The sequence below is a fragment of the Rattus norvegicus genome, chromosome 20 (assembly GCF_021556685.1).
Source record: "Rattus norvegicus strain SHRSP/BbbUtx chromosome 20, alternate assembly SHRSP_T2T, whole genome shotgun sequence".
In the NCBI taxonomy this organism is placed as follows: Eukaryota; Metazoa; Chordata; class Mammalia; order Rodentia; family Muridae; genus Rattus; species Rattus norvegicus.
This window is the reverse complement of record NC_141553.1, coordinates 705,424-729,115: the sequence shown is the minus strand read 5'-3', so window position 1 is coordinate 729,115 and position 23,692 is coordinate 705,424. Positions and strand designations below refer to the sequence as shown.

Sequence of the window (23,692 nt, the reverse complement as noted above, 5' to 3'; positions counted from 1 at the left end):
AGTTTTAAAATAATGTGCAAGAGAAGCATAAATAGGAAATGTTGATATGTAATGTGTTTATGTAACTGAAGAATTAGGAAAACTATGTTTAAAACACTGTCTGAGGTAAGCAGTAGAGATAAAACGTTGAGTGTTACATGTTGTAAAAACAAAACAAAACAAACAAAAAACTGTTTTCCCCAAAGTCATTCATAATTTTTCTTGATAGTTATATTTTTGGCTACATAATTTTGGTGTATATCTAAAATACCACTGTTTAAATTTTGCATTTCATTTGTTATAAAAAATGTTTGAAACATAAGTTCTTCATATAAAGTAGATCTTAAAATATTTAGCTTAATAAAAATAAAACCAATTGTTTATATCAAATAAAAATTTTGCTGAAAATTACCAGAATTTCTGCCTTATGAAACTCAGTGCTGAATGAGTTTTGATTCTCAGTCTCTTGTCAACTCCTTGTCCAGTTTGACAAAAATTTAAATAGAAATAACAAACAATAACTCTGCTGGTATTTTACAACACAACAGAAAAGAGAAATATATAAAATGTTAGAGGCAACCTTACAGTGTTCAGTTTTTCTGATGTTATCTGGTTTGTGGCTTTGATGAAAACCATTTGGTCTGATGAATCGCAAGAGATTAAATTTCTAGTTGTTTTTATGGATTGAAAGCCAAGAGCATTTCCAATATGGCAGCTAAGTATATTTTAAAGCTTTTAATTCACTGATGCTTTATTACAATCTTTTATCTTTTTATTTATTTATTTATTTATTTATTTATTTATTTATTTTTACACTCCAGATTTTATTCCCCTCCCAAGCCACGCTCCAACAGTTCCACATCCCATATCACCTCCCCACACACCCTGTCTCGATGAGGATGTCCCCACCCCACCCATCCTATCAGACCTCTAAACACCCTGAGGCCTCCAGTCCTTGAGGGTTAGGTGCATCCTCTATGACTGAACCCAGATCCAGTAGTCCTCTGCTGTATATGTGTTGAGGACCTCATATCAGCTGGTATATATTGCCTGGTTGGTGATCTAGTATCTGAGAGATCTCAGGGGTTCAGGTTAATTTTGACTGCTGGTCCTCTACAGGGTCTCCCTCCTCACAAGTGGGAGAGGAAGGGACTTGGGATGGAAAGGGGATGGAGGACAGGGGGAAAGGAGTACATGATCTGGTGTTGGGTAGGGGGAAAGGACTGAAACCCTGAGAGACAGCAGAAAGAATGGAAAGAGGCAACCTAGGGACATAGGAGGTTGGGAAGTCACTCTAGAATGTACTGGAAACCTGGGAGGTGAAAAGACTCTCAGCACGCAAAGGGTGGGACCCTAGATGAAATGACCTACAGTATGGTTAGGGAACTTGTAGAGCCCACCTCTAGGAGAAAGACACAGACATCAAGTGAGGGATGGGATGACATACCACAGTCAAAACTCTGACCCATAATTGTTCCTGTCTGAAAGAACTGCAGGGATGGAAATAGAGAAGAGCCTGAGGAAAAGAAAGTCCAGCAACAGGCCCAAAAATGAATCCAGCTCAAGGGCAGGCCCCAAGGCCTGACACCATTACTAAGGCTATGGAGCACCCACAAAAAGGGACCTACCATGAGTGAGCTCCGAAAGATACCCAACCAATGAACAGAAGCTGCTGACCCCCATGGTTGAATTAGGGCAAAGCTGGAGGGCAATACTTTATTACAACTTTAATACAGGCCTTTATCAGGGAAAACTGTAGAAATAGAATACTCAGACATTGAGTGGATTCTACAAAAGGAATGTGAGAAAGGCAGCCTGAGTCTGCACAATTTCAGAAGTAAAATAGCACTAGATGGGTATTCCTCTGAGCTTAAATTAGAGAGGAACTTTTTTAATTTCAAGATTCAGAATTCTCACAAAAACCAGTTCTACAAGATGATTTACTCAGACACAAACAATCATGTGTACACACCACCCTCCAAACACACACACACACACACACACACACACACACACACACACACACACTCATACAACTGAAAAGCAGGGTTCTTTTTTTCAAGTTTGTGGGGTTTGTTTTGTTTTGTTTTTTTGACACCAACTATGCAACAGGTCATCAAGTTAGACACCAAATTGGAAAATGACACATACTTTCTTGAAAATGTAAGTTTTGTTGCATACTTTAAAAAATGTCATGTAAAAATAGAAACAAGCTTTGAGTGCTTGCTGAGAAAGTTCAAAGCTCTGGGCTTGGTTCTACTCTTAAAAAAATTAGAAAAACAGTAGGATGCTCTATTTGATTAGGCTCTTAGCACCACTGTATGTAGCTTCTATGGTAATGAGCACATCTTTGCTAGGAAGGAAATGTGTATCACCTGTTCACAGCTAGATTTTTCTGCTACAATACAGAAGTACACAAAATGTCAGTACAGAAAACTTTAACCAATATCTCATAATTGTATTTCTATTGTGACTTGAAAGCCATAGGTTTCACTGGTGGAAATTGAAATGTCTTTAGAGAAATCAAAACAATATTCAGGGACAATAAAAATGAGTTGTTGATGCGGTACTCAGTTGTTATTACTACCTAAGTACTAAGTCTAAGCTTCATCACAGAACAACAGCTTTATCCTGAACGTTCATGCTATTGAAAGTATATTTATCAAGTTTTCAATGCAATTTCTTGATGAACTGCAATTTCTTAAACATTAGCCACTGGAATAGAGAAAATAGAACATTAATGTATAATTTCTGTTAATACATTATAATTATAAATTCTTATACATTATATATCATATATTAATTATACATTATACATCATATATTACAAATTATATTATATATTATATATATTGGATATTATATGTTATATATCTTACAATATATATTAGTGTATACTCTATATTACATGCCTTATGTTATATGTTATATATATATACATTATAAATATATATTATTGCATTTCATAGACATTTTTACTTTCCAGTTGTTATCACAAATTTATTCTCAAAATGACTGCAAGAAACATAACCACAATGAGTGGATTTCTCCTAATGGGGTTCTCTGACAACCATGAGCTGCAGGTCTTACAAGCTTTACTCTTCTTGGTGACATACCTATTAGGGACAGCAGGTAACTTCATCATTATCACCATCACAACACTGGACCCAAAGCTCCAGTCTCCAATGTATTACTTTCTGAAACACCTTTCCATTCTGGACCTCTCATCTCTCTCTGTCACAGTTCCCCGGTATGTTTATAGTTCACTGGCACAAAGTGGCTACATATCATTTGGCCAGTGCGTGATGCAGGTTTTTTTCTTCACAGCTTTGGCCTGGACTGAGATGGCCATTCTCACAGTGATGTCTTATGACCGCTATGTGGCCATCTGCCTCCCACTGCACTATGAGGTCATCATGGATCCCAGAAAGTGCACTTGGGCTGTGGTAGCTGTGTGGCTAAGTGGAAGCATCACAGGAACATTATACACAGCAAGTACACTCTCTATCAGATTCTGTGGGGACAAGATAATTCACCAGTTCTTCTGTGATGTCCCCCAGTTGCTCAAGATCTCTTGCTCTAATGATTACGTTGGAGTACAGAAAGTGTCTACTTTCATGACTTTATTGGCCTTTGCCTGCTTCATGGGGATTGCCTTCTCCTATGGCCAGATATTCTCTACAGTTCTCAGGATTCCCTCTGCAGAGGGTCAAACTAAGGTCTTCTCGACATGCCTGCCCCATCTCTTTGTTGTTTCATTTTTTCTCTCAACAGGCATTTGTGCCTATCTAAAGCCAACCTCAGACTCACCAACTGCTTTAGACTTCATACTCTCTATTTTTTACACTGTACTACCCCCAACCCTCAACCCTGTTATCTATAGTGTAAGAAATGAGTCCTTTAAGGGAGCTGTAAAGAAATTACTGTTAAGTGAAGAATTCATTGGGAAAAATTATATTTGTTCTGTTGTTCGTGCCTGCTGACACTGGTCACAAAGAATGTTTTTCATATATTAAATATGTTAGATATGTAATGTTAACGATAAAAGATATTGTCTAGAAAATATATATTACAAACATATAGCAAAGTAAGTTGCAATATGATTCTTTAAATCTATTTCATTAAATATACTTCTGTTTTTTTATGTTAGTAAAAAACAGATATGATTATTCTCCAGTATATAGATCCAATTTTTCCTAACTCTTCCAGTTTCTTGACACACTATTACACATGTGAACTTATCAGCAATTGTAACTTGGGTTTACAAACATGTTTATAGGAATATCTTAATAATAAGCATAAAGAATAATTACAGTTACTGCTTACTCAATTCACAAAGTGGGTCATAATTTTAATATTTATCATCTAGTTTCAAAGGTTCACATTACTTTCTATCTTTCCATATAAAAATTTTAGAAATAGCACAAACAAGTATGCCATTTCTAAGCATATTTATATAAAGTAATTACTATAGTTGTCTTCGGTGCCAAGTATTCAATGTAATTCAATATACAGATAAGCCTCAGGTTTTTAATGTAGATCATTAATTTTCACATTTGTATTAATTTTCACCTACTAATGAGCCATTTATATAATAAGCAAAGTACTCAGAAGGCCGAGGCAGGAAGACCTATGTAATGTTTTTAGGACTGCCTGATCTATATAGTAATATATATTACAAAAGGCTAACTAAATAAACTGAAAACTGCTAAAAAAATTTTTTAAATACTTTCTTGCAGATTCTGAGGGTTAAAAGACTCTGGCTTAGGCAATTAACACCTGTAGTCTCATAGAGGGGATTAAGAAATATAGCCCTGTTCTGTTTCCACAGGAATTGCTGGGCTCTAACCTTCAGCCTGCTGATTGAAGTCCCAAGGAAGAAAATGAGACACTTTGAAAAGTGAATTTAGTATTCATTTCTAAGTTGTAAAAAGTTTCCTATGAAAGTTCTCTAAGAGAAAAGGGAAAAGCACAATGAATTGTGAGGATGATGGTGATGATGATGATGATGATGATCTCTTCTCTCTCATTTCAGCACTTGCACATCTTACAGAATACCTGATCACATGGTAAAAAGTTCATCACAAGTTTATAAATAAATTAAAAACATAAGTTGAATAAGTAGCTTACAAAAGAGAAAGTTTACATGCCTAGCTATTAGGAATAATTTTCTCGCTAAACATTTATCACCTGTCACACCTCCACAGGTTAATGAAGAGTTAAAACACATAACTAAGTTACTAGTGAAGTTTCCTATAGATAAACCCAGTACATACTTGATCTTCTGCCCTAGCACCTATAATAAATCATAGTGCCCTTTGAATGAAGATAATGAAAATGGCATAGGAAGCATACTCAGAGAGTAGAGGAGTAGAGGCAAACCACGAACACTTGGAAAAAGACAGGGAGGGGATTAGGAAGAGAGAGGGAATAGGAACAAGAGGACAGGACAAGAGCAAGAGGGCAAGAGAGAGGAGGGGGCAAGCAGCCCCTTTTATAGTGAGTCAGCTATTGCTACTTAACTGTAGGGTTAAGCCTAGTCCAATGCCAACACTTAGGAGATAGTAAATCACACCAAGTAGAATTTAGCTGAGGGAGATCTCCCTGTAAAAGAGTCCACAGGTAAATACTATGCTAACCAGGCCTCCTAGAGATTAGAATGCTAGGATACATGTTGGTTCACCAGGATTGTCCAGTGATATGTCTCTAAACCATAAAAAAGGAGATAGCCCTGATTTGCAAACAGCCACTAGGTCTATCCCCAGATGAGAGAGTTCTAGCAAGCTGGTCAATGTGGCATTACAGGATCATAATAAATATTACTGTGTTGTGTGCCACAAAGTTTCAATTTTCTTGTTGACAAAAGCACAGTTAAACTATGTGGGTAAGATGACCGCAGGTGATAACTATTTGAAATGGTCAGAAAACACTGTTCTGTTGTGTGATGGCTGATCAAGGTAGTCTGTCCCTGAGGTCTGCATGTATGGAAAATGACATAGAAGAGGCTGGAACATGCTTGGCACAGCCAGTAACTTGGGAGCTTTCCCTAAAGCCCTGAAATGGGGGAGTAAAACAGAGCTCCTTCTCTGAAACCAGGAATATGCTTAGGAAACTAGAAATGGTCTACACTTAGAGCCTTTGGGAGGGGTTGTTTCAGATTCTGAGAATACCACACTTCCCACCATATGTGGCTGTGGTTATCAGTTCCAAGGACACTGAAGCCTTGGAAAGGAATGTTCTGGAGATACCGTGAATTCCTCTTGTTGCAGAACTCTTTGATGAGAATCCTCCTGAGTATGCTCCATTGTAAAATAGTTTCTGCTGATGTCATAGAGTTCTTCCATTCCCCATATGTAACTATTATAGAAGATGGCATTCCTTTTGAGAATATAACAGAGCAAAAGAGAAAGTTTTTTCAAGACCTCCCCACCCCAGGTTTTATATTCTTTGTCCTACCAATTGCCTGGCTCCTTTGGGGTGTCCATTTGACCTACTCATATAACAACTCAACTGAATGTACTCCATTCCTACCACTGATGTCCTGCCTAACTGCAAAAAATTACCATGTCAGACTATGCTCCATTAGAATGAGTACTGACAAAGGTCACACTCTAGACTCTAGGAAGTTTCTAGTGCACTAAGTTTCGACACTAACCTGACATGTCCTCTAATTTTAAATATTTTTCTCTGCACTGCACTGTCTGATGTCGTATCCCCAGCTGATCCACTACTCCTGTCCTCAGTCACCCCAATTCTTCCATAGAATCTATTCTATTTTCCTTTTCTATGGAGTTCCATGCATTCTCCTTATAGCCCTCTTCTTTCCCCATATCCTCTTTGTGTCTGTGGATTATAGTTTCAATATAATTTTTCTAATTGCCAATAGCATTTATAGGTCAATTCATACTACATTTGTATTTGTAGGCCTTGTTAACTCTCGTGGGTGATTTTTTTTTTTAGTTGAAAAATCTCTGTATTCTCATACATGTATTCATTTCTACAATGCTTTACAAACTGTTTCCCAAATGCTATCTTAATTCCTCTTACAGCTTCCCCCAGGGGTCCTTCACAAGCCCAAAATTTTCTGTAAGACCGTTTATTTGGTTGGTAGTGTTCATATGAGGTCTCAAGCCCCTTCAGCTCTTTCAGTCCTTTCTCTGATTCCTTCATCCAGGGACTAAGCCCCTACCCAAAGACTATAGATGGACTGACCTTGGGCTCCAATTGCATAGGTAGCAATGAATAGCCTAGTAAGGGCACCAATGGAAGGGGAAGCCCTTGGTTCTGCCAAGGCTGGACCCCCAGTGAATGGGATTCTTGTGGGGAGGGTGGCAATGTGGGGAGGACTGGGAGGAGAACACCCATATAGAAGGGAAGGAGTAGGGGTTAGGGAGATCTTGGCATGGAAATCAGGAAAGGGAATAACATTTGAAATGTAAATAAGAACATCTAAAGTCCTTTAGGCAAACAAATCCAGGCAAATCAATTGTTCCATTCTTTCCAAGGGCAATTCACTAATCCAAGGAACACTTTGCTGTGTTCAGTTCTTCTACTCAAACTTTAAAAAAAATAAAAAAATAAAATTAAAAAACCCTTATCTTTCAAATTTCTGTTGTGGGCTGTCCTGATGCTGTTTGTATTCTGATGTTAATTCTGCTTCCTCAAAAGAGGTTGCCCCTGAGTAGAAGTACATCACATATTTACATGCTCTCATGTGAACCTTGTCTCTGCTTTAACTGGCCGATAAACACTTGAGTCTCTGATTGGACAGTAGAAGGGAAAGATGTTACTGGAAATTTAAGAGGGTTGGTAGGTAGGGAGGCAGAAGAAGATGAGAGTGGAAGGAAAGAGGATTGAGGTAGAGGGGAAGCCATGATGGATGAGAGCCATATATAGCCAGGAGAAACCATAAATAGCAAGGTGTCTTAAAGCTAGTTAAGTGTACTGTTTATCTGCCCAATCTCGGCTCATAGCTCATAATTAGAATAACTGGTTTGTGTGTAATTGGGGTGGAAATTCTGGAAACAGTTTTCTCCAACAATATTCCTTACAAATGTTCTATTAATAGATATCTCCCCTCCTTTGGCTCTCATCATTATTCAATAGTCCTGTAGACTAAGCTATTTCTTTCCTCCATCTTATTTCTTGTATTATCAATGGACATCCATGTCCTTAGTGACCTAGGCTGAGTGTTGCATTTCCTTGAGTTGTTCAATGCTCTTAAATACTAAAAATTCACATTTGTCAGAAACATCTCCTACTGGAAATATTTCCTTATACAACTTAACCATCGTAAGTTGGTTAAACTTTCCCAGAGAACAGTTAAGGCATTCAGTCTCCATATCTAGAACACCTTGTCCCATTATCTAGGTTGACTCTTTGAATAGCTAGGGCTGCAACACTTTGTTTTTAACAAAGCTATTCCCTTCTCTAGCCTCAAGTCCTTTCCCAGAACGAAGTTATATTTGAGGACTACTGTGATATATAAAAAGGCAAATCAGTCAAGCATACAAGAAAGAGCAACACCATCTGTACACGAGATAGCCAAGGATGCATGTCATGTGGACTTTGCTCCAGAAGCCAAAACTGTCACGCAAGGTCACTGACAACCATGTCATTCCTGACAGGAAGACGGCCATTCCTACTGTGTTAATCCTACCAATCCATGAGCATGGAATATCTCCACCTCCTGATATCTTCCTCAAATTTCTTTCTTTAGAGACTTGAAGTTCTGATCATAAAAGTCTTTTCCACGTTGTTTAGAGTTACACTAAGGGATTTTATATTATGTGGGGCTATTGTGAAGGTAGCTTTTTTTCCTTAGCTCATTTGTATAAAGGAGGGCTACTGATTGTTTTGTGTTAGATTTGTATCCATACTCTTAGCTGAAGGTGTTTTTTAGCTTTAGTAGTTCTCTGTAGGTTCTTAGCTGTAGGTTGAATTTTGGAGTCACTTACATAACCTTCACTTATCATCTGTGAATAGCAATACATTGACTTCTTCTTATCAAATATGTATCCCCTTGATCTCCTGTGGTTGTCTTATTGCTCTAGTTAGAAATTTAAGTATTATGTTGAAAAGTTACTGGGACAGTGTCCAGCCTTGACTTTTCCTCCAGTTTAGTGTAATTGCTTCAAGTTTCTCTCCTTTAATTTGATGTTGACTGTTGGCCTGCTATATATTGCCTTACTTGTGTTTCCTTGCATCCTGCTATCTTCAAGTCTTTTAACATAAAAGAATGTTGTATTTTGTCAAATCTTTTTTAGTATCAAATGATATGATGATGTGGTTTTTCAGTTTGTTTATATGGTGGATTACACTGATGGATTTTCATATATTGAACCATTCCTGGATACTTTGGAGGAAAGTTACTAGAGCATGGTGGATGACATGCTAAAAAGAAATTGCATTCTTGTGTGTTTGTGTGTGTGTGTGTGTGTGTGTGTGTGTGTGTGTGTGTGTGTGTGTGTGAAATATTCTACAGATAACTGTTCTCTTGGATTCAAAACTTCTATTGGTTAAATTATTTCTTAGTTTTTCTCTTAATGACCTGTCCATTGGTAAGAGTGGATTGCTGATATCTCTCACTGTTAATTTGTAGGGTTCAATATGATGCTTAAGCTTCAGCAATATCTTTCTTACGCGTGTGGCTGCCCTTGTTTTTGGAGCATAGATGTTCAAAACTCATGTGTCATTTTGGTGGGTTTTTCCTCTCATGCACATGAAGTGTCCTTCCCCATCTCTTTTGATTACTTGCAGTTGAAAGTCTACTTAATTAGAAATTAGAATGGCTACTTGACCTGTTTTTGGGTTCCTTTGTTTGGAAAACTTTTCCAGGCCTTAATTCTTAGGTCATGTCTATGTTTGTTGCTGAGGTGTGTTTCTTGCATGCAACAGAATAATGTATCCTGTTTTCAAGTCCATCCTGTTAGCCTGTCTCTTTTTGTTGTTGAATAAAGTCAATTGCTTTTTAAAGATATTAATGAGGAATGATTTTTAGTTCATGTTATTTTGACGTTGATGGTAGGGCTTTTTTTGTTTGTTTTTTGTTTATTGTTTTTTTATTTTGAGTGTGTGTTTCTGTGTACTATTCTTTTTGTTCTTTTTGTTTTGCTATGTAAACATTAATTTCTTGAGTGACACAGGAATGATTCAATATCTGAAAATCCATCAAAAAAAGCTACCATCTAAAGAACCCGAAAGAAAAAAAATCATATGATTATATTATTAGATGCTTACAAATCCTTCGACAAAAATCTAACACTCCTTCATTTTAAAAATGTGAGAGATATCAGGTATACAAGACACTTACATAAACATATTCAAAGCAATATATACCAAGCCAGCAGCCAAAATCAAGCTAAATGGAGAGAAATTTAAAGCAAATCCACTGAAATCGGGGGCAAGACAAAGCTGCCCACTTTCCCATATCTATTAAGTATGGTATTTGTCAATCTATCCAAGGTAAAGACATTGTTAAAATTTGATTTTGTCATGGAATATTGAAAAGGTCAATGAGTGCAGAATAACAAACTGCTTTAGGAATTCTAGAATGCAGCTCACTTATCAGCACAGCACGATGCCTGCATCTCAGTGAAGCATGGCCCAGAGGACCATGTGTACTGAATACTTCAGGCTTTTACAGAGATTTGCTCTGCCTGTTGCCCTCTTACCTTTTCTTATTTTTTTAAGGTTTATTTATTTATTATATGTGAGTACACTGTAGCTGTCTTCAGACACACCATAAGAGGGCATCAGAGCTCATTATAGATGGTTGTGAGCCACCATGAGGTTGCTAGAATTTGAACTCAGGACCTCTGGAAGGGTAGTCAGTGCTTTTAACTGCTGAGCCATCTCTCCAGCCTCATCTTATCTTTCATAATCTAAGAAGTGTATGAAAATTTTAAGGGGGCTGCCAATCCCTCACTGGGCAGCATCATTGGCACTTTCAATCATAAAGGATGACCTCTTTTAAGCACTGTTGCTGGAGCAGATTAATGATTCAGTCATCACCCTGGAAAAGAACTTCGAGATATAAAATTGTCATCAATGATCATGACCCTTAGAAAGCATTTGGAAAAATACAATTGTTAGTGAAGCTAGGTTAAGATGTTTCTACTACTGGCTCTGATATTGATTTTATATGAAAGGCATGGCTTCTTAAGGTCAGGTTTCTATTTATATTTTTGTTTGGTAGTTGAGTCTCTGAGAGTCTCTATTCTCTCTGAGTCCCTCAATTCTTTCACTGATTCTTTCACAAGACTCTCAGAGCTCCATCTATGTTTAGCTATGGATCTTTGCATCTGTTTAGTCAACAGTTAGGTGAAGCCTCTCAGAGGACAGTAATGCTAGGATGCTCTCTACAAGCTTAACAGTGTCATTAATAGTATCAGGGTGGCATACTTAGGACTTCATTGCTGTGTAGAGACACAATGACCACAGCAACACTTTTAAGGGACAACATTTTGCCGACAGGCGTAGAGTTTTCTTCCATTATTAATTGGATGGGAAGAATGGCAGCATTCAGGCAAGAATGGTACTGGAGGAAATGACAGTTCAATATCATTTTCAGAGGAAGATGAAAGAAAACTGATTCCAGAAAGCTAAGAGGAGGGTCCCAAGGCCACACTACAGTGAAACACATCCTACAAGGCCAGACCTAGCCCACCATGGCTATACCTACTCCATCAAGGCAAACCTTCCTATTAATGACACATCCTAACATACTCAAACCAACATATTCCACTCCCTGGCAACAATGGAGGCTTGTTCAAATATATGAGTCCATGGGGAACATACCTAGCAAAAGCATGATGAAATATATATTTATTCCAACATCAAATGTCCCATAGTCTATAAAATTGCAAAGCTTAAAGCCTCATGAGATTCATGCAGTCCTTAAACTATACTCCCTTAAGAAATCAAAAGAAAAAAAGCAGATTACATATCTCCAACATCCTGCAGGATATACACAACCATTCCAAAACATCACAGTGAAGAAATAATGAACCAAAGCAAGACAGAAAATCCTCTGGATAAACTCCAACCACTACATTTCAATGTTCAATATCAAAGTGCTCTTCAGATCTTGAACTCTTATATCCTACTTGACTGCTGTTGGCAGATCTGGCATTTAGCAGCAACAAAGCTCATTCTCTTGGGACAGTTCCAATCCCTGTTAACAATTTTCCTCAACAGATATCCAAACTTCTGACATCTCTACCATTTTGTGGTATCCAGTGCAACTTCAGTATTTCCATTTCTGGTAAAAATGTCACAGGTAGACACATGAACTTCTGGGTTTGCCGAAGGTCTCAGATTACTTATTCAGTTCAAACATCTATAGCAATCCAGGATCTCATTGACTCCACTTCACTAATGCTGTGTTAATAATGACAATATATATATATATATATATATATATGGTATTCATGTAAAGTGTACACATTCTATGCATTGAACGCAGCCATTTAATAAGCAACCTCAATCAAACACTCACAGAACCAAACTAGGATTCACGTGTATCAGGCTGTTTTCTTTTCTTCTCTAGCCTTCTAATTCCAGGGATCACTAAACCACCTTTATCATTACACAGCTGTTTCCCTTTTTAGATTTGTATCATTCACATTTTAACAACAACGTTCTTTTGCTCAGTGTACTATTCTGAGGCTGAACTACATAATTCACTTCTTTCTATTGAAGTGTGTTCCATTATATAGACAAGGCATCTATTTTGCAGTAATATGATTTGTTATGTCTTTTTCTCAGGGGATACCTTGTTCATTATTTTGTTGGCTGGCAAACAACTGCATTGACTGCAGTATGGGATCTCACTTTAAATACAACTTTTATGAATGTTTATATAGCATTTTATATAGCATTTTAAGGTCATGTTTTTATATGTTTTTTATTGTTCTGATTAAATGTGCACATTGAAATTTTATACATGTATATAGTGTATGCTCTTTACTCCCATGCTCTCTCTTGTTCCTCTTACCCTAGCTATCCCTCTTTCTCCTCTCTTCTCTACAGACCCCTTTCTTATATTTCCACATGATGTTCCTCTTTTTCCTTTGTTGCTTTCTGGTTTTGACTGGGATGTGTGACCAGAGATTTGGGACAGCCCACAGAATAGTTAAGAGTTCATCATTTGGTAGACAACTGGAGGCAGTGACTGTACATTCCCCAGAATTCATCAATTGCAAATAGTTAAACAAGGAGGAATAGGGGACCCGTGAGCCTCTCCTCAGTGCATGATTGAGTGATGACAGTCCCACTTTTGTTTAAGCCCAATTCACCTTTCCATTTGCAGTGGACTGTAAGAGGTGTGGGAGCTCATGAATCCTTTCTACCTCCATGCTGAGTAGGTTAAGCTTGTGTAGGTATTGTGTGGGCAATCATAGTTCCTGTAGTATATTAGTATAGTGTTCCTGTCATGTTCAAAAGATACTATGATTCTTAGCTTTCCAAGGCTCTTACAGACTTTCCATGCTCTGTAGTCCCCAAGTCATAGAGATCAATGATATAACTCCATGGATGGCTTTTCTTTGTACTTTGACAAGTTGTGAGTTTATGTGTTAGCCACTATCTGCTGCATAAAGAAACTTCACACATAAGTTCTGATTTCATAGTTTACTCTCTCAACTTGACACATATGCATTCTGTTGTTGCTATAAGTCCCATAAACACAAGCAGGCTGGATAGGAAATGCTTTATATCATCTTATAATTCACAATCCATAATTGAGCGAAATTAGTGAAAAGGCAGGAACCTAGGAGCAGAAACTGAAGCGCAAGTCATGAAGAAGTGATGCTTTCTCTTCTGGGCTTATTCTGCTTGCTTTCTTATATAACTCAGAAACACTTGTCCAGGAGTGGCTCCATTCACAGAGGACTGTGCAATTCCACATCAATCATTAATCAAGAACATGCATCAGCAGACTTGCTTACAGGCCGAAATAATGTAAGCATTTTCTCAGTTAAATTTACCTCTTTCCAGATGATCCCAGCATGTGCTCAACTGACAAAATTTTAACCAGCACAGCACTCAGGTGGAGGAAATATCTTTTATATTTTTCCAGAGTTCATCTATTGTGAAAAACAGTGATGTCTAAAATTATACAGTATACCACAAGAAGGTAGATTATTTCCATTATTGTGTTTACAGAGTCCTCTCTGTTTGGCGAACACATGGAGAAATATGAAATGAAAATGAGAATGTTTATTAGAGTCATTTTCATTTAATATTTATACTTATTCTAGATTCTCAGAAATTACAAATTAGTACAGATCCATTCTATGCCTCCTTTATATTATAGATCTATCTTACATTACTAAAATGTAATATCAAGTCTTAGAATTATAGCCTTTTCTTACATGTATGAAGCAATACAGCAGTTGAGATATAACTATTTTACCACCACAGGCAAATCTGTGGTTTTACCCTTTATATAGTTATATGTGCCTTTCTTCCCTACCACTGGAAAGTCCTTAACAATCAAAGATATTTTCTCCATCTTCAAAATATTGCTATTTCAGGAATTGTACTAACATAGTCATACATCAGGTGAACTTCTGAATTTGACTTTTTGTTACTTGCCACTGTTCACTTTTGTATGCATAAACCTTTCCCTTCCTGTTTTTGAGTGGTATGCTATAATACAGATGCACTAAACGTACTTAACATTTCATCCATTAAATAAAATTTAGATTGTTTCCAGCTTGAGGCTATTAAAAACAAGCACAACTGAATACTTGTGCACTAGTGACTTTCAATTTCATGGCACAAATATATATGAATTCAATCTTTTGATAAATATTGTGTGTCTGGTTGTTAAACAAAAATTACACAAGTTCTTTATGAGTCCTGCCTGGAAATAGGTGTTTCACTTCTACCTACATTTGACTAAATGTAAATAAGGTGAATGTCCAGCCATGTTGAAAGGTGGGTTGGGACATGTGCTCTATTAATACAAAGAAGATAAAGATGAGTACACAGCAGTATTAGCTTCCATAGTGCAAGCCTTTTACTCAATATCATAAAACTTATTTTTGACTATTAACAATTTTGACTATTATTAATTTTATATTGGTAGCCAATGCAGGATGAAATATTTTATGAGTTAGTCCATTAAATGACCCTATGATTTACAGTGTTAATTGGCTCTTGGACTTCTGGGAATAGGGGTAGGGGGGCATAAAAAGCCAGCAGAGGCTGAGAGACAGAGAGAGTGGTAGGACTGAGGAATAGGGAGGAGTAGGATCCAGAAGACGGTAGAGTAGTGTCAGAGAAGACTGTTTATACAGAAAGAAAGAAGATTTAGTAACGAAGAGAGGAAAAGAAAATGAACGGAGTGAAAAATAAAGGCAGTTGTAAGTGAATTGGGACAACAAATGGAGAAGAGAGGACATTATTGAAGCAAGAGAAGGTGATCTGTACCAAGATATTGGTAGGAGGGAGATAAAACAAAGAAACAAAACAAGACAAAAAAACCTCACAAAGTAGCCAAGAGAAAGAAATTTTTAAAAAAAAAAAAGCTGCATACATAAGTCTATAACCCTGAATAAGGACTTGGTTGGAAACATTGGAGAAATTATTTAAGGTAATGTTTCTGAACTGTTGCTACTTTCTCTTACATGTCTATATTACTAGCTGGCATTGCTCTGGGGTGTGTGTATATGTTGCTGTAGGACACTGCAATCCTGTACACCTCATCTATTTGTGTAATGAGTATGGAATTAGTTGTAATATCTTTGTACAGTCAAACTGTTTTACACTGAAATATATGAATTTTCATGATTTGTCTATTAGGTAAGTAGCGTATGTTCAAAACCATCTCACAGTGTCCCCAAATAAAATGAATGTTTACTAAAAGTGGACTACTACGTGATGCTCATACCAATAGCAACAATAAGAAGCCTGGTAAGGGTACAGCCTTCTGGGTGTCACTGTGATCTTGTGAACCAGAACTGCTAAGTGTTGAGGCTCTGCTCTCTAGGTGAAAGCCTCCACCCAGATAGATTCTCAGATCTGCTACTTTAGGAATCACTGAACTGGCAATAACACCCCAGCCCACTGTGTGACCATTTCAATGGATCCAAGTTCCAAGTGACAAAGGAATAGAGGAAATGAGGCACATCCATCATTCAGTTTGGCTTCTACTTTAAAATCTCCACCCCTCAAAAAAATACAACAATAAAAACATCCGTCTTCAATGGCACATTTTAAAACTCTATGGTTGTGGAAAAGTAACATCACAGGTAGTAATCAGTTTGAATAGATGTCTACACACTAAGAAATACTGAAGTGAGTTTTCCAGTATTGAAGGACAAATGCATTGAAGTTATTCCATAAATCCTGGCTGTAAATTACTCTTTAAATGAAGGGTGAAACAGCAAGATTATAATTCAATCATGGAAGAAAGGAAGCTCACCTTATTGAAAATAAATAAATTAATAAAAACCACATATGTGATCCATGACAAAGTTTTAAAATAATATGCAAGAGAACCATTAATAGGAAATGTTGATATGTAATGTGTTTATGTAACTCAGGGATCAGTAAAACTATTTTTAAAACACTGTCTGAGGTAAGCAGTAGAGATTAAGCTTGAGTATTACATGTTCTGAAAAAAAAACATTGTTGTTTTCCCCAAAGTCATTCATGAATTTTCTTGATATTTATATTTTTGGCTAAAAAATTTTGCTCTATACCTAAAAGACCACTGTTTATATTTCATATTTTATTTCTATTATAAAAAATATTTGAGATTAAGTTCTTCCTATAAAGTGGATCTTAAAATATTTAGGTTAATAAAAATAAAACTACTTGTATAGATCAAATAACAATTTGGCTGAAAATTACCAGAATTTCTGCTCTATAAGGCTCAGTGCTGAATGAGTTCAGATTCTGAGTCTCTTGTCAACTCCTTGTTCAGTTTGACAAAAATGAAAATAGAAAGAACAAACAATAATTGTGATGATATTTTACCGGTTACAACACAGCAGAAATGAGAAATATAGAACATGTTAGAGGCAACCTTACAGTGTTTAATTTTTCTGACATTATATTATATGATTTGGAGCTTTGATGAAAACCATTTAATCTAATGAATCTCAAAAGAGATGAAATTTCTGATGTGTTTTTTTGTATTGAAAGCCAAGAGCTTTCCAAGGTTGCAGGTAAGAATATCTTAAAACTTTTAATTTACTGATGCTCTATTAAAATTTTTTATCTTATTTATTTATTTATTTATTTACTTATTTATTTCTACACTTCAGATTTTATTCCCCTCTCAGTCTACCCTCCAACTGTTCCACATCCCATATCTACACCTCGCACTCCCTCTCTCCACGAGGAAGTCCCCACTCCAACCACCTGTCAGACCTCTAAGCTCCCTGAGGACTCTAATCCCTTGTGGGTTAAATGCATCTTCTCTTACTGAACTCAGACCCGGTTGTCCTCTGCTGTATATGTGTTGCGAGCCTCATATCAGCTGGTGTATGTTGCCTTGTTGGTGATGCTGTGTCTGAGGGGTCTTGGGGGTCCAGGTTAATTGAGATTTCTGGTCCTCTTACAGGGTCTCCATCCTCACAAGTGGGAGAGGGAGGGACGTGGGATGGAAAGGGGGTGGAGGTCAGGGGGAAAGGAGTACATGATCTGGTGTTAGGTAGAGGAAAAGGACTGAAAGAATGGAAAGAGGCAACCTAGGGAAGTAGGAGGTTGGGACGTCACTCTAGAATATACCAGAGACCTGGGAAGTGAAAAGACCCTCAGGACCCTAGATGAAATGACCTACAGTAGGGAGAGGGAAGTTGTAGAGCCCACCTCTAGGAGAAAGACAGGACATCCAGTGAGGGATGGGTTGCCATCCCACAGTCAAAACTCTGACCCATGATTGTTACTGTCTGAATGAACTACAGAATATAGAGAAGAGCCTGAGTAAAAGTAGGTCCAGCCACAGACCCAAAGAGGAATCCAACTCAAGGGCAGGCCCCAAGGCATGACATCATTACTAAGGCTATGGAGCACCCACAAAAAGGGACCTACCATGACTGTCCCCTGAAAGACCCAACGAGCAGGTGAAACAGTCAGATGCAGATATTTACACCCAACCAATGAACAGAAGCTGCTGACTCCCATGGTTGAATTAGGGAAAAGCAGTAGGACAATGCTTTATTACAATCTTAAAATAAGACTTTATCAGGGAAAACTGTAGAAATAGAATACTCAGACACTGAGTTGATTCTACAAAAGGAGAGTGAGGAAGGCAGCCAGGGTCTGCACTATTTCAGAAGAGATAAGCACTAGATGGCTATTCCTCTGAGCTTAAAAGAGAGAGGAACTCTTTTTATGTCAAGATTCAGAATTCTCACAAAAACCAGTTGTACAAGATGATTTACTCAGACACAAGCAACCATGTGTACACACCACCCCCCAAACACACACACACACACACACACACACACACACACACACACAGTCATACAACTGAAAAGTGGGGTTTTTTTTCATGTTGTGCGGTTTGATTTGTTTTGTTTTTTGATACCAACTGTGCACCAGGTCATCAAGTTATGACACATATTTTCTTGAAAATGTTAAGTTTTGTTGCATACTTAAAAAAAAGTCATTTAAAAACAGAAATAAGGTTAGAGTGCTTGCTGAGAAAGTTCAAAGCTCTGAGCTTGGTTCTCCTCTTAAAAAAGACAGAAAAACAGTAGGATGCTCTAATGATTGGGCTCTTAGCAGCACTGTCTATAATTTATATGGTAATGAGCAGATCGTTTTCTAGGAAGGAAATGTGTATCACCTATCCACAGCTAGATTTTCATCTACAATACAGAGGTACACAAAATGTCAGTACAGAAAACTTTAACCAATATCTCATAATTGTATTTTTATTGTGATTTGAAAGTCATAGGTTTCACTGGTGGAAAGTGAAATGTTTTTAGAGAAAGCTAAACAATATTCAATGACAATAAAGCTGAGTTGTTGACGCTTGTAATCACCTCTTAGTAGTAGCTAAGTATCAAAAAGTCTAAGCTTCATCAAGAACAACTGTTTTATCCTGAAGTTTCATACCATTTAAGTATATTTATCAAGTCTTCAAGCTTGATGAATTGCACTATCTTAAACATTAACCACTGGAATAGAGAAAATAGAACATTAATACGTAATTTCTGTTTTATACATTAAAATCATACATTATACATTATCACATATTATGTGGCATATATTAATTACACATTACATATCACATGTTATATATTAATTATATATTGTATGTTATATATTATATATTATTCTATACTACATGTTTTATGTTATATATTATATACATATCACATATATTATTGTATTTCATAAAAAATTTTATTTCTAGCTGTTACCACACATTTATTCTCAAAATGACTGCAAAAAACATAACCACAATGAGTGGATTCCTCCTCAAGGGGTTCTCTGACAACCATGAACTTCAGATCTTACAGGCTTTGCTCTTATTGGTGACATACCTATTGGGCTCAGCAGGTAACTTCATCATTATCACCATCACAACACTGGACCCACAGCTCCAGTCTCCAATGTATTACTTTCTGAAGCACCTTTCCATTCTGGACCTCTCATCCCTCTCTGTCACAGTTCCCCAGTATGTTTATAGTTCACTGGCACAAAGTGGCTACATTTCATATGGACAGTGCATGATGCAGGTTTTTTTCTTCACAGCTTTGGCCTGGAGTGAAATGGCCATTCTCACAGTGATGTCTTATGACCGCTATGTGGCCATCTGCCTCCCACTGCACTATGAGGTCATCATGGGTCCCAGAAAGTGCACTTGGGCTGTGGCAGCTGTGTGGTTAAGTGGAAGCATCTCAGGAATGTTATACACAGCAAGTACACTCTCTATCAGATTCTGTGGGGACAAAATAATTCACCAGTTCTTCTGTGATGTCCCCCAGTTGCTCAAGATCTCTTGCTCTAATGACTACTTTGGGGTACTGGGAGTGTCTACTTTCATGACTGTATTAGCCTTCGCTTGCTTCGTGGGGATTGCCTTCTCCTATGGCCAGATATTCTCTACAGTTCTCAGGATTCCCTCTGCAGAAGGTCGATCTAAGGTCTTCTCTACCTGCCTGCCCCATCTCTTTGTTGTTTCATTTTTTCTCTCAACAGGCATTTGTGCCTATCTAAAGCCAACCTCAGACTCACCAACTGCTTTAGACCTCATACTCTCTATTTTTTACACTGTTCTACCCCCAACCCTCAACCCTGTTATCTATAGCCTGAGAAATGCGTCCTTGAAGGGAGCTGTAAAGAAGTTGCTGTTAAGTGAGGAATTCATTGGGAAAAATTATTTTTGTTCTGTTATTCATGCCTGCTAATACTGGACACAAAGGTTTTTCATATATTGAATAGGGTAGATATGTAATGTTAAGAATAATAACATATGTTTTACAAAATATATATTATAAACTATAGCATAGCAAGTTGCAATATGATTTTTAACCAATTTCATTAAATTTACTTATGTTTTTGTGTTATTAAAAAATATGTGATTATTCTCCAGCAATATAGACCCAATTTTTCCTAACTCTTCCAGTTTCTTGACACACTATTACACATGTGAACTTATCACCAATTGTAACTTGGGTTTGCAATCATGTTTATTGTAATATCATAATAATAAGCATAAAGAATAGTTACTGCTTGCTAAATTCACCAAATGGATCATATTTTTAATATTTATCACCTATTTCAAATGTTTATGTTACTCTCTATCTTTCCATATACAAAATTTATGAAATAACACAAACAAGTATGCCATTTCTATGCATATTTATATAAAGTAATTACTGTAATTCTCTTGGGACCCAAGTATTCAATGTAATTAAAAATACAAATAAGCCTCAGCTATTTAACTTGTATCATTAATTTTCACTTTTTTATTAATTTTCAGCTATTAATAAACCATTTCTATAACAATCCAAGTACTCACAAGGCAGAGGGAAGAAGACCTCTGTGATGTTTTTAGGCCAGCCTGGTTTATATAGTAATAATGATAACTGGTAAAAAGACATAATACTTTCTTGCTGATTCTGAGGGTTAAAAGCCTCTGAGTTAGGCAATTAGCACCTGTATTCTAACAGGGATTTGTTCTGTTTCCACACGAATTGCTGGGCTTTAAACTTCAGCCTGCTAGTTAAAGTCCCAAGGAAGAAACAGGGACACTCAGAAAAGTGAATTTGCCACTTATTTCTAAGTTGTAAAAACTTTCCTATGAAAGTTCTCTAAGAGAAAAGGGAAAAGCACAATGAATCGTGATGATGATGATGACGGTCTCTTCTCTCTGTTTTCAGCACTTATATGTCTTTCAGAATACATGATCAGATGATACAAAGTTCATAACAAGTTTATAAATAAATTAAATTCATAAGTTGAATAAGGACTTTACAACAGAGAAAGGTTACATGCATAGCTATTAGGAGTAATTATCTAGATAAACATTTATCACCTGTCACAGCTCTACAGGGTAATGAAGAGTTGAAACCCATACCTAAGATTTTACTGAAGTTTTGTATAGATAAAATCAGTCAATACTTGATCTTCTGGGGTTGGGGATTTAGCTCAGTGGTAGAGCGCTTGCCTAGGAAGGGCAAGGCCCTGGGTTCGGTCCCCAGCTCCGAAAAAAAGAACCAAAAAAAAACTTGATCTTCTGCCCTATCACTTATAATAAATCATAGTGCCCTTTTAATGAATGTAACGAAAGTGGCATATGAAGCATACACAGAGAGTGGAGGAGTAGAGGCCAACCATGAACATGTGGACAAAGAGAGGGGAGAAGGGAGAGAAGAGGTACAAGAACAAGAGGACAGGACATGAGAAGAGGGCAAGAGAGAGGAGGGGGTAAGCAGCCCTTTTTTATAGTGAGTCAGGCACAACTAACTAGCTGTTGCTAGGTAACTGTGGGGTGGAGCCTAGATTAGGAGATAGTAAGTCATACCAAGTAGAATTTAGCTGAGGGAGATCTGCCTGTAAAACACTCCACAGGTAAGTACTATGCTAACCAGGCCTCCTAAAGATTGGAATGCTAGAATATATGTTTGTTCACCAGAATTGTCCAGTAATATGGCTCTAAACCATAAAAAAGGAGATAGCCCTGATTTGCAAACAGCCATTAGGTCAATCCCATATCAGAGAGTTCTAGCAAGCTGCTCAATGTGGCATTACAAGATCATAATCAACATTATGGCCTGGTGTGCCAGAAAGGTTCAGTTTTCTTCTGGAGAAAAACACAGTTAAGCTACGAGGACAAGATGACACCAGGTGATAACTGTTTGAAATGGTCAGAAAACACTTCTGTTGTGTGATGGCTGATCAAGGTAGCCTTTCCCTGAGGTCTGCATGTATGGAAAATGACATAGAAGAAGTTGGAACATGCTTGGCACAGCCAGTAACTTCGGGGCTTTCCCTAAAGCCCTGAGATAAAGGGATAAAATGGAGCTCCTTCTCTAAAACCTAGAATACACCTAGGAAAGCTGGAAATGGTCAACACCCAGAGCCTTCGGCAGGGGTTGTTTCATATTCTGAGAATATCATACTTCTTCCCACATGTGGCTGTGGTTATCAGTTCCAAGGACACTGTAGCCTTTGAAAGGAATGTTCTGGAGATACCCTGAGTTCCCCTTGTTGCAGAACTGTTTGATTAGAATCCTCCTGTGTGTGTTCCATTGTAAGATAGTTTCTGCTTACCTTATAGAGTTCTTCCATTCCCCTCATGAAAGTATTGTAGAAGATGGTATTCCTTTTTAGAATCTAACATAACATAAAAGAAAGCTTGGTCAAGATCTCCTCACCCCAGGTTTTATACTCTTTGTCCTATCAATTGCCTGGCTCCCTTGGGGATGTCCATTTGACCTACTCAGATAACAACTCAACTGAATGTACCCCTTTCCTGCCACTGATGTCCTGTCTAACTGCAAAGGATTACCTTGTCAGAGTATTCTCCATTAGAATGAGTCCTGGCAAGCTCACACTCTAGACTCTAGGAAGTTTCTAGTGCACTAAGTTTCTACACTAACCTGACATGTCCTCTAATATGTCTGATGTTACATGCCCACCTATTCCACTACTCCTGTCCTCAGTCACCCCAATTCATCCATAGAATCTATTCTATTTTCCCATTCTAGGGAGATCCATGCATTCCCCTTATAGACCTCTTCTTTTCCAATATCCTCTGAGTCAGTGGATTGCAGTTTGAATATCATTTTTCTAATAGTTTATGCCATTTATAGGTGAATTCATACGATATTTGTTTTTCTGGGTCTTGTTTCCTCTCTTGGGGTGATTTTTTTTCTAGTTGCAAAATCTCTGTATTAAGCTCATCCATGTATCCATTTCTACAATGCTTTACAAACTCTTTTCCAAATGCTATCTTTTTTTTTTTTTTCCAAATGCTATCTTACTTTCTCTTACAGCTTCTCCCAGGGGTTCCTCACAAGCCCAAATTCTGTCTCCAAGAACATCTATCTTAAATTCTTTAGGCAGGCAAATCCAGGCAAATCAATATGTTCTATTCTTTCCAAAGGGGCAATTCACTAATCTAAGAAGCCCTTTGCTGGGTTCAGTTCTTCAACTCATCCTTTTTACTTTTTTTAAACACATATCTTTCAGGTTTCTGCTGTGGGTTGTCCTGATACTGTTTGTATTCTGATGTTAA

The 23,692-nt window shown here is 37.3% G+C and overlaps 2 protein-coding genes across 2 annotated transcripts; both read left to right on the top strand.

Annotated features, from left to right (window-relative positions):
• The first annotated feature begins 2,990 nt into the window (after positions 1–2,990).
• Positions 2,991–3,962, top strand: Or14j5b (olfactory receptor family 14 subfamily J member 5B). Its single transcript, NM_001000273.1, is given in 1 exon segment — positions 2,991–3,962. A coding segment is annotated over 1 exon segment (972 nt).
• A 15,423-nt stretch (positions 3,963–19,385) lies between these two features.
• Positions 19,386–20,357, top strand: Or14j5 (olfactory receptor family 14 subfamily J member 5). The gene is given in 1 exon segment (NM_001000274.1): positions 19,386–20,357. A coding segment is annotated over 1 exon segment (972 nt).
• The last annotated feature ends 3,335 nt before the right edge of the window (positions 20,358–23,692 follow it).